The sequence below is a fragment of the Callithrix jacchus genome, chromosome 20 (assembly GCF_049354715.1).
Source record: "Callithrix jacchus isolate 240 chromosome 20, calJac240_pri, whole genome shotgun sequence".
Lineage (NCBI taxonomy): Eukaryota > Metazoa > Chordata > Mammalia > Primates > Cebidae > Callithrix > Callithrix jacchus.
The window spans coordinates 19,367,511-19,380,163 of NC_133521.1; the positions used below are offsets into that span (position 1 = coordinate 19,367,511).

The following is a 12,653-nucleotide window of genomic DNA, read 5'->3' on the forward strand; positions in this document are numbered from 1 at the left end:
TTTAATCTCACTTTTTGTTTTAGTTGTTCTTGTTGCTTTTAGAGAGATGGCATTGCTCTGTCTGTCAACTAAGCTGGAGGACAGTGGCATAATCCTAACTCACTGTGACCTTGACTTTCTGGACTCAAGTGATCCTTCTGCCCCAGGAGATTACAGGCGCCCCCTACCAAGCCCGGCTTTTTTTGTTTTCTTTAAGTCACTTCATTTTACTTCGGTTTACATTTGTTTTATTTGTTCATTTATTATCTGCCACTTGTGCTTGACTGAAAGCCCCATGACGACAGCGATCACGTTGGTCTTGCTCACCTAAGTATACCGAAACTTTGCCACCGTGGCTAGACCATAATGAAATTAAGAAATGTATTCATTTTTTTCTGTTAGAATGAAGGCATAAATAAATGAATGAATGATCCACTAGTTATTCCTCTTACTACAAATGAGAGAATTATGCCAAGTCAAAGACCTATTCCTCTCCATCTTTTCTGGACTACAGCCCCTCTCCACCCCTTCCACCTGCTCAGTGATTTTGATCCTAGTTTGGTCCTCTCTCTCAATCCTCAGTCACCAACCTTTCTTTATGTACTGGTCTATCTCTAATAACATAGGGCATGAACCCATTGCTCTAATATTTAAATATATAAATATAAGCATTTAAAATATGATCACATGGATCATATTTTAATCTGAAGAAATTTGCTTCTAAAGGTCAGCTAAAATATGTGTATAACTACTGTCTCTATTTCCTAAGATTCCATTTTTATCTTTCATCCACTTACCTGGTTTAATCTACTTAGTTCAATCCAGTCTACTGTCATGACTATGTGATTGCAAGGGTCACTGGAGGCAAATTCAGTAGACAGTTTGCATCTGCGCTTCACTAGATTGCTCAGGTTTTTAGCCAAGTAGGCCATTCTTGAAGCAGTTCCTCGCTGGGCCTCCAAAACAGCCACTTCCCTGGGGCTTCCTTCCACATCTTTGAACTCATTCCATGTTTTGGCAATCTTCTCTTCTACTCTAATTCTTCCTCAATACAGTATCTGGACTTCCTTTCCTTCTCTCTCTTCTTTTTTTAATTTTAAGTTCAGTGGTACATGTGTGGGTTTGTTACATAGGTAAATGTGTGTAATGGGGGTACAGGTTATTTCATCACTCAGGTATGAAGCCTAGTACCCATTAGTTATTTTAATCACTAAGAGAATTCACTTATTAAAAATAACAGATAAAATTCTATCTCCAGGAGAAAATGTTCTTTTTTTCTGAACTTGTCACTTCATTTGCTTCTTCAGTATCAGCACTTACTGCCATCAGATATGACCACCCAATTGAATAAATGCAATGGATATTTGCCACGATGTTCTACAAGAACCTGTATGTTTTTTTCACTACCTGTCTCTACAACCATATCTCATGTTAAATTTCCTTTCTCCCACTGCAATATGACGACAATTTACTTTTTCCAAATTAGTCAGGCTTTTTTCCAGCATGGGGATCATCTGCCCTGTGATACTATATTAACTCTCTATTTCTCTCCTGACTTGGTTAATTTTTTCTCGTCCTTTAAATGTTAGCTTAAATGTCTTTTGTTTTTCATTTGAGGACCTGCTAGCTAACCCAATGAAATCAGACTTCTTTCATAGAAAGTCAAAATATTTCCTCACAGTAGTTTAGAAATCTTTATTTCTTACAGTGTCTCTGTTTGATTTAGAAAAATATTTCTCTTTCAAAAGATGGATTGAAAAATGTCACCCTCTCTATTATGAACAAATAATACTTTTTCCTCCAAGCTGCCACAACCCCACACCATGACACATGGCTGACCGCTCAGATTTCTGCCTCCGTTTGTGCCCTCTTGCCTACGCACCTTGTGTGGGATACACTTGTGATTCCTCATACAGATAACAGTTTTCACAATGTATAATATTTTTTGTTATATGCATTTCGGCTGTTTCTCCCTACTCTATTAGATTCAAGAAGTCAGAGACCATGTAGAAAAATTTCATTTGCCTTTGTGTACTCAGGACTCAGTATATTCTGTAGCAGGAAAGGGCACCCAATAAACAATTGCTGAATAATAAGTAACTCTATGACCCGAGTTGGTGAAAAGGTGGAGATTATTTATCTATTTATTTATTTTGGTGCCATAGACAGGTATACAGTCTTTCAGCACCAGATGTGTAAGGAGACAATTAGTTCACATATTTGCTAAATCCCCTTCTGTGAATGATAGTTTAATAGTCTATTATAATCTCCTGGTATCGTTGCCTGAGAAACATTTCTTCTTTTCTTTCCAGGTGTATCCAGTATTGTCATTACTGCATTTAGAAAACTTCAAAATCATTTTCCAATTTTCTTTTTTGTCATAGAAAAGGGGGTCATATTAAAATGTGTGGCTTTTTGAGTGAATAGAATCTATTCATACATGCAAGCTAGAAGGAATTTCTGAAAAAATGTTGGGCTAATTGTTTCTAAGCCAAACAAAAACGTTTCCTTCAACTCTTTACTTGATACCTTAATATATGAAAGAAAGATATTGGGAAGTGAGATACAGTGATGTCAGTGATAGTGATGATGAAAGATCTGTGGCACTTTTTGCTGATTTTTTCTTCAACCATGATCATTAGCTTCACCAACTGTTAATGTCTGCGGAGTCCAGTTTGAGAGCAAGTTTCTTTTACAGAGGATGTCACTGAACAAGTCACTGTATATTAAAAGATTACAATCTGAAGGCTGTGCCATATAAAACTTTGTTTTCCTGAAAGTACTCAATTAATTCTATGTTCAATAAACATGACAAATAAATGCTTACTTGGAATTGAGTTACGATTTTGTTCGACCTCACCAGCACTGCCAAATAACCATTGTTATATAAAGGCAATACAGATGTTTAACTAGTTTGAATCTTTTTCATCTCCAACATATTAACATTTTAGGACTACTTTCTTTATTTGTAAAATAACTCACTCAATACACCTTGCCATTTTCACTAAAAGGCTGCCTAACTCCTGAGGGTTTACATCTGATCTCTCTGCCCAATTACTGTGATGAGAACCTAACGAGTAAATATAGTGTCTGTAGTTAAGTACTAATAGGAAGAAGGACATTTCTGAGCATCTTTAGAAAAGGCTATTGAGAGGGAGAATCTTATTTTGTCAAAAGCAAAGGGAGAGGATTTCGATAAGTAAGCGAGGGTCCATTATGTTGGCATGGAGGACACTGATTAATAAAATAAGGCCATTCTTCCGCATGATGGACCTTAAAACCAGCCTAGAAGTTTATTTTGAGTAGGATATATATTTCAGGAAAACCTGGAACATCACAAACTGCAAATATATACAGAACCAAATTCAAAACATCTACAAAGTCAAAACTCAAGTGAGCAAAAATAAATATTATTAGATATGTATTCTTGTAAAATGTATATTTATGTGTATTTGTTTTAAATCAACAGAAATTTACATGATTAAGAGGCAATTTTAGGATCTTGGCCCTTTTAGGATGTGATGTTTTTGGGTGTTTACTTGTTAATAGATATTTCCAAAATTTGGCAGAGGAGAAGATTGGAAATGGAGTAGACGTAGACTATTGCAATAGTCTATGTGAACAATCACTGTTTCACAAATGCACTCTTCTGAATGGGGAACAAAGCCTAACAAAACCAGCTCAACTTCTTGCACATTGATTTCTTCAGCCATCTGAAATTCCTTGACCTTTTCTCTTTTCTGAATGTCAATTGACAGCTTCCCCACACTTTGCCTCTTCCTTTTACATACTGTCATATGTGATAGGTCAAATCATCTAATTATCTCAGTGTGTTAAATTTATCTCTCCAATTAGCTCTGTGTGAACAAGGTCTATGACTTACCCTACTGCTTCATTCCCAATTACACTCATCACAGAGCTATGTACAGTATAGATGCTCAATAAATAGATGATGATATCCTGAATATGACCCTATTAAAAGGAAGGCAATTATATTAGATTTGATCATATCATTTCACATCTTAAAAATCCTCAGTTTTTCTATTGATTCTAATAATAATGTTTATTGATTCCAATCGTGATGTTCAAATTTTATTTACAAAAGACATCTATTTAGAAAGATAACATTGGTTATTCAGTGAAAATAATAATAATTAATTAACTATCTTTTGGATATCCAGGAATAAACCAAACAAATCTTTTTATTGTAATAGAATTCCTAAGAAATTTTAGTTTGCAAATATGCTTTTCTATGGATGTATTTTTTAAAAGTTTGATAGAGTTTATGACCCACTTAAGATAATAACCCTCAGAAAACTAATCCATAAGCATAAATTATAATATCCTTAAGTTGATAAAGGATAATCAGCTAAAATTCCCAATTACTACAAAGCGAATAAAATACCTAGCAATACAACTTACAAGGGATGTGAAAGACCTCCTCAAGGAGAACTACAAATCACTGCTCAAGGAAATAAGAGAGAATACAAACAAATGGAAAACAATTCCATGCTCATGAAGAAGAATAAATATCATAAATATGGCCATACTGCCCAAAGTAATTTAAAGATTCAGTGCTAACTCCATCAAACTACCATTTACTTTCTTCACAGAATCGGGAAAAAAAACTACTTTAAATTTCATATGGAACCAAAAAAGAGCCCATATGGCCAAGACAGTTTTAAGTGAAAAAAAACAAAGCTGGAGGCCTCACACTCCCTGACTTCAAACTATCCTACAAGGCTACAGTAACCAAAACAGTATGGTACTGGTACCAAAACAGATATATATATACCAATGAAACACAACAGAGGCTTTAGAAATGATGCTATCCATCTACAACCACCTGTTTTTGACAAACCTGATGAAAACAGGCAACAGGAAAATGATTTTCCCAACAGTTGGAAAAACTGGTTAGCCATATGAAGAAAACTGAAACTGGACTCCTTCCTTCCACCTTATACAAAAATCAACTCAAAATGGATTGAAGTCTTAAACATAAGACCTAAAACCATAAAAAACTAATTTTTTTAATGAAAAAAAGCTCATCATCACTGGTCATTAGAAAAATACAAATCAAACCACATTGAGATACCATGTCACACCAGTTAGAATGGTGATCATTAAAAAAATCAGAAAACAACAGATGCTGGAGAAGATGTGGAGAAATAGGAACACTTTTACATTGTTGGTGGGAGTGTAAATTAGTTCAATCATTTTGGAAGACAGTGTGGCAATTTGTCAAGAATCTGGAACTATAGACAACATTTGACCCAGCAATCCCATTACTGGGTATATACCCAAAAGATTATAAATCATTGTACTATAAAGACACATGCACACATGTTTATTGCAGCACTATTCACAATAGCAAAGACTTGGAACCAACCCAATGCCCATCAATGATAAATTGGATAAAGAAAACGTGGCACATACACACCATGGAACACTATGCAGCCATAAAAAAGGATGAGTTCATGTCCTTTGCAGGAACATGGATGAAGCTGGAAACCATCATTTTCAGAAAACTAACAAGAACAAAAAAACAAACACCACCTGTTCTCACTCATAACTGGGATTGAACATGGACACAAGGAGGGAAACATCACATACTGTCAGAGGGTGGGGGGATAAGGGAGAGATAGCATTAGGAGAAATACCTAGTGTAGATGATGTGTTGATGGGTGCAGCAAACCACCATGGCACTTGTATCCCTATGTAACAAACCTGTATGTTCTGCACATGTATCCTAGAACTTAAAGTACAATACGAAATAAATAAATAAATAAATAAACAAGAACTGTGTCAGACTACTACAGAAGACATTAATCTCTGAAAAAGAAGAATGAGTCTTTCTATCGTTGTCCAAGCTGCACACATGTAGCACAGGGCTCATCGCATGATAACTGCGTAACAGATTAGATGCATTCTCCTAAATAAGTTTTTGATATAAGAATTTCTTATACTTACTTTGCATAAGACTTCTCTTCTTCAACGGATATTGCTTCAATTCTATGCATCCAACGTATACTAGGTGCCAAACCCCTAAACTTCCAAACAACTAGATAAATTTATCAGTAAGTAGCAATAAACAAACAAACAAATTATTTGTTTGAGGGTGTTTCTTCTGTAATTTTTATCATACCTAAACCACAAAGACCAAATTTTTCATCTCTTCAGATTTAGTATTCAGTCCAGAGAGAAAGAATATATCCCAGAAATGCTTTCTGGACAGTGTATCATGTTTATAGAGAGAGCTACATTTGCCTTTTTTCTACTTTTAGGTAAACATACATAAAGGTTTCAGGATATTATCTCCTCATTTACATTAACTAATATTTCCAGTAAGTAAGTACATCATACCTCAACCAAAAATGAACTAAGTAACTGAAGTAGAGCCTTATATTTTTAATTTACATAAAGCTAAAATATATAATATTATCAGTCTGACTTACCTTTTCTTTCTGAAATTTATCATGTCTCTTATGATCTTTATTGACTCAGGTATTGATATGCAGAAAAATAGAAATGCTTTCTAGATGATTCCTATGATGGTAAATTTTATATGACAACTTAACTAGGTCACAAGATGCACAAATCAGACATTATTCCGGGGGTGTGTCTGTGATGGTGTTTCCAGATAAAGTCAGCATTTAAATCAATGGACCCGGTAAGTTGATTGCCTTCCCCAGTATAGATGGGCATCATTGAATACACTGAAGAAATAAAGAACAAGAAGAGGAAATCTGTTCTCTTTTTTTCTGCCTTACTGCTTGAGATGGGATATCTTATTTCATCATTTCTGGACTTCAGAGTGAGATTTATATCTTATCTCCCCTGATTCTTGGCCCTAAGGACTCAGACAGAACTGCAATACTTGTTTTCCTCCAGCTTGCAGACAACAGATCATAGAAGTCCTCAGCCACCATAATTTCAGGAGCCAATTCCTTAAAAAAATTTCTCTCTTTCACCAAATGGTTCTGCATCTCTGAAGAACCTAATACAGTCTAGAACACATCCCTTGTAAGAATTTCTGCAAGACTCTGATTTCTGTTATCCTTTCCTGTTGTTCGTCATCGAGAAGTTAGAATGTCAGTCTTTGATAAACAAATCCACTTCTCATCTTCCTAATCTTTGTAACTGTCTCCACGAATTATGTAGTCATTCAAGCCAAAACTTCTAGGAGTTATTTTTAGATTCCATCTATATTTTGTGCATGTAATGCAACTACCATTACTACCAATTTTATATCCAAAGTATATGTGAATTCTGGGTCTTTCTTCTATCTGTATTACCACTCCATAAAGTCAAGACAAGATATTCCTTGCCTTATGATAAAAAACTTCGATCTGGGTTTCCCACTTTCATTCACATCTCATACAATCTGATTTTCATGTAAAAGCCAGAGTGATTATTTTTAAAATATAAATCAGATCATATCATCCCCCTGCATTTAGGTCTCTTCCATTGCCTTCTCATTCACATAAAGTAAATCTGAGCTCTTTATCTTGGCTGACAAGAACCTGGATAATATGGTCCCTTCCCAGGTTTCCACATCTGTTGTGTTTCTTTTGGCCTTATCCACTATCATCTGGACCTCATATTCATTCTTGTATATGCCACTGATTCACTCCAGGAGAGCAATTAACATAAACATTTCCAAACCTTTTACTATGGTTTTCCTTGATCATAAAAACTTCACATTGTAACTCAAATATCATTCTGTTCACTGTAAGTAAAACATTTAGTTTCTCATTCATCTATTTTGTTCTATCATGTCAAGTTTTTTTTTGTTTTGTTTTTGTTTTTGTATTTCCATTTATTTACATTTCTTCCGCATGACCAGGTCTTTGAGAAAAAAACAAATCTCTTTTGTCCTATTTGGTGCTGTATTTCCAGCATCTAAATGAATGGGAACTCTTTGGTACATATTTCTTAAATAAACAAAAATACAATTGTTTTGTAACTTGGAGAATTTCATACATTGAGAAACATGATAATGAAACCCACTGAGAGATCCCCTCATGCCACCATTTATTTTCAGGTGTCAGGACCTCAGCCTGGCCTTACTTTTTGATATTCCCTGTGTAAAATTTGCTTCCCTCCAAGACTCATTCTAACACAGCCTCAAACAAGATACCTAGCCTTGGTAGACTTAAATATTCATTCTCTGTGCTTTCAAAACACTGCCTGCTTAGTTCTTCCACAGGATAGCCAAATCAAATGGTTTATCACTTATTTGCTTCTGTAATTTATCCAATTTAACTCCATGTCTTGAAAGGCAAGAGAAGTATGTTGGGCATATCCTTTTTCTGTTACTAGCATGTACCTAGTATGTAATTTATAGAAAATAATTTTTGTATTGAAAAGTCTTTTTTAAAGTTTATTTGAAATACCATTATTTATAGCTCTAACATTATGCCAGAAACATCCATCCACATACTCAACAATCAGACTTGACATAGATGACATAGCTCTCAAACTTTAGAGGTTGAGTTAAAGAAAAATTAGAAAACCATGAGACATATTTGTAGTCAAAGCAGAGCAACATTGGAAAGAGGGGGTTGGTCCCAGTGACTCCTAAATTGTCATGTTCCGTCTTAGACAATAAGTGTTAAAATGTTTCTCTTATTTATGGGGAATCATAGGATGGTCTGGAGTTCTTTGCATGTACAGAAGAAATTAACATTTGGCTTTAGTGACCTCTCATTTCCTTTTCTGGTCCTGACCTCTGAGTTCATTGAAGCCATGGTTTTCCACAGTCTTTCTCTTCAGACAGCATCTTGTGATACTCCTCCTAGCAACCCTCTTCTGTAATCTGTGGATAATAATAGAAATATCTATTATCTATTAGTAGAGGTACTTGCAAGAAATAATACTTGCATTCAAGATGTGAATTAGTTGGTGGCAGGTAACTTAAGTTGGGGGAGTAGTACCCAAAAGCACCATTTTCTCCAGAAAATGCCTACTAACCTTGAGACCTAGAGGAAACTACTATACATAAAGGAAGGAAAATACATACAAAAACACTTATAACATTATAACTCAGGATATGACCCCAATACCAGCATTTAATTTGTTTCTCTCACATATTTTATGTGTAATTTAGTCCTGAAAATCCCTTGTAACGTTTCTGAACCTCATTTTTCCTATTCTTAAAACACTCCACAATTTAGTAAACCTAGAGTGTCCTATGAACACCTAATTTTTGGATCATTCCAATGTTCCAAATGTACCATTGGTGCTTTTTATAATTTTCCCTTTTAGTATTTGGAAAAGCTGTGATTTCTGTTGCACCAATTTTTGGGTTTCCATCTTTTTGGAAAATTCCACCGTGAAGCCTTCTTGAGTCTTCCCCTATGGAGTCCCTTACATCCTCCTCAGTACTTCCATGGCATTATATATGACTTAGTTTCTATTTCTTGTCATCAAAATCCTCATATTATCATTACAGAGAGAATTGTTTAGTTGAAAGTTAAGGGGTTTAAGTGTCAGACCAACGAAACTTAAGCCCAGGATCAAATACTATTTATCCATAGGCCAAAAAAAAAAACAAAAACAAAAACAATTTCAACTATTAGTTCTGCTGAGATTGATTAGGCACATTTTATAAATAAAGAAAATATGTTTGAGAATGCTACCGTATTTAATCTTACATATCAACCATGTAGCCTAATTTCTGTACTGACCAATACTCAATAAATGTGGGAGACAAAATTCTTGTTCCTCAAATAGTCCATCAACTCAGGAAATTTTTAAATTTTATGCTCTTCATAACACTAGGTCTGTGCTCATAACACTAGGACTAAAATATCTTTAATATCAACAGTATACCATGTAATCCACAAATTTGTATTGATTAAAAATACAATGATAATAAATGTATTTTTAAATGATATATTATGAAGACATAGTCTTCTACAATTATCATAAGAAGCAATAATTACAAGGGCAAACAACACATTCAACACTGTTTGGCTAATAGTACAAATAAACTTTGTATAGTAAATAAAACAGTATTGAAATTTTAAAAAAGTATTGAAAAGTATTTCCTGCAAAATATATTCTACAATTATTTTTTCCACAAAAAATACAAAGACATTTAAAAAGTCTAAATACAGCCTCACAATGTGATATATTTAATTCTAATCCCAGATATTATGAGCCATTGTTCTATTCACAAATAAAAACCTGTTTTTGAAATCCTTTACCCTCAATTCAATTTCTTTAAAATTCAAGGTAAGATTCATGAAAACAGAGAGCCACACTTGCAATTTTTTGGCAGTGCATGAGACTATGAGATGAAAAATTAAAACTTTAAATTATCCCCAGTATCTTAATTGTGTATATGTGTGCATATTTACATACATGAATATATTTACAAATATATGTATAAGGATATATATAAGATTCCTTTTCATGTTAATATTCATGCTTAAGTTGTGCATTTATAGAGCTTTTATAGTGATGCCCGCTGTTACCTTATCTTTTTGACTGACAATGATAGAATTTCAGTCATGCTCAGCCTTTCCGACAGTGCCAGTGATGGGATTTTTTGAAATCTTATTACTGGTTGCACTGCCCTGATCTCAGATGGAACTTTCAATCAAAAAGGCAATCAGAAGGTTATACATTCGTGAGATTCCCTGCAATGCCAGTGATCGCATAATACAACTTGTTGGAAGGGCCCACTTGCCTTCAGTCCTTATGTGGCTATAAAGTGTAATTGGCTACTTAGCTCTCAGCACCCGCTTTTCCTTTTCCAAAATACAGCATAGCCCAGAACTCTGTTGAATCTCAGTGTGGAATCCAGCTGCTCCTAGGAGATTTCTAAGTCTCACACAGAGACTTGTCTTACTTTAAGCATCTGATTAAGCGAACTCTCCCAAAGACACATTTGTCTGTTTCTAAGCATTCTTGCTTCACTGGTGATACCCGTAAATCTCAGTTTTATTTTCTCCTATATATACACATACACTTAACTACACGTTTTTTTCAAAACAGTTTCACTTTAAAGTTCACACCCTAGATGTCATAATTCTGTCTGGTAAGGTTAACAGGTGAATTTAATAGTAACATTTTAATCATCCTATTATAAATGTTTAGAAACTTATAATTACTGTACTTATGAAAATATTGTAAGAAATGTCCCCCTTAATACTCTTTTATATTCATATATGGATGTTTAAGAGACATTTTGCTAATACGATTTGATTAAATCATAGACATAGTAGAGGCTGAATTGATCTCATGTTGTGTCCAATCACCCAGGGATGCATCAATTCCCCAGGTGGACACCTTGAATTGAGAAGTAGGCATAGGGAAATAACTTTGTCTCACTTGGTTCCAACTTATCCATTCTTCTACACTTAGCAGAGAGTACTCTTGTCTCTGCTATGTCAATGTTGATGGAACAACACAATGCACAGTGATTTAAAATGTCAATAAAGTTTATAAAATGTGTTATTTAACAAGTTGAGCATGGGATGCTTAAATCCTAGAAAATGTTAGGAACCTTATTGATCTCTTTTGGTTGGGGAAGTCCTGGCAAGTCTATTGCTAAAGTAAAACCTTAAGTCAAGTGTGTGTGTGTGTGTGTGTGTGTGTGTGTGTGTGTGTGAGAGAGAGAGAGAGAGAGAGAGAGAGAGACATAGAGAGTTCTTGAGATTTTTAGTTTGATTCAGGACACTCTAAGTATAGGTCAACCTTATTAGGATCAAGGTATTACTCACTTTATTTTATGTAACAAGACCTAAAGTGGCTTTTAAACACAAAATGCAGACATTGTGGTGGCAAAGAAAGTCAACAGATAGATTCATGTTATTCTCTTTTCCTAGGCAAAGGGAACATTGAGACAATACTCAGGCAACTGTATACCAGACATTATCTCCTGTTCACAGAAACCACTGTAGGAAGAATACCAATATCTGAGGATATAGATTTTATATTCCTAAAAAAAATACTGTAATTTTTCTGTTAGATATATCTGTGTGTCTATAATCTTTGGGCACTTGACTTCAAAGTACACTAGAAATGAGCCTGATGTGCAAGAGATGCATAAAGCATAATAATAACCTCTCCTTGCTTTGCAAAGTGTAAGATAGTTGGAATATTACTATTGATTATTAATGCAACTACCACTAATAACTTACATTCAGCAAGCGCTTGTTTTAAACACTGTGCCAAGTCCTAGTATACTTTAAAGTCACTTTGGATCATCCCTTTGACCTCAAGAAAAAGTGTTCACTAGTCATAGTAGTAAGCATGAAAGATGACTTATTCTAAGCAACAAAAAGTCAATAAAAAGTTGATTAAGCCACTGGATAATTATAAATTCTTAGTCTAATATTTAAACATACTGTTTCTGTCACAGTGGAGGTAGTCTCTAGAAGTTGGTGCCTTCAGTTTTTGAGTCAAAAACCATTCTCTTTTTAGCAGCCCCACACCAACGACTGAGATGTCAGAGGCCCACAGCCTGACTGCTTTAATGGATACATTTTCACTCCAGAACCCCCAGTCGGGGTGATTAAGATGATGGAGCACCACAGCCTGACTGCTTTGATGGATAGGTTTTCACTCTAGAACCTCCTGTCAGGCTGGCAGAGATTTTGCCAGGTCTGCACTGCAGTCTAAGACTCTCTTGCCAAATCCTGCTCCCATTCCCTTTATTGTTA

At 34.8% G+C, this 12,653-nt stretch overlaps 1 protein-coding gene across 3 annotated transcripts in view; it reads right to left on the bottom strand.

Moving 5' to 3' along the window:
- Positions 1 to 3,249: 3,249 nt before the first annotated feature.
- The window catches only part of CDH8 (cadherin 8), a 394,777-nt gene continuing 385,373 nt past the window's right edge, over positions 3,250 to 12,653 (bottom strand). For all 3 annotated transcript variants that reach the window (XM_008985982.5, XM_035282357.3, XM_078358200.1), the window contains one exon: positions 3,250 to 8,797. In XM_008985982.5, coding sequence (XP_008984230.2) covers positions 8,751 to 8,797 — 47 coding nt within the window. In that variant the 3' untranslated portion in view covers positions 3,250 to 8,750. The remainder of the gene's footprint in view (positions 8,798 to 12,653) is intronic.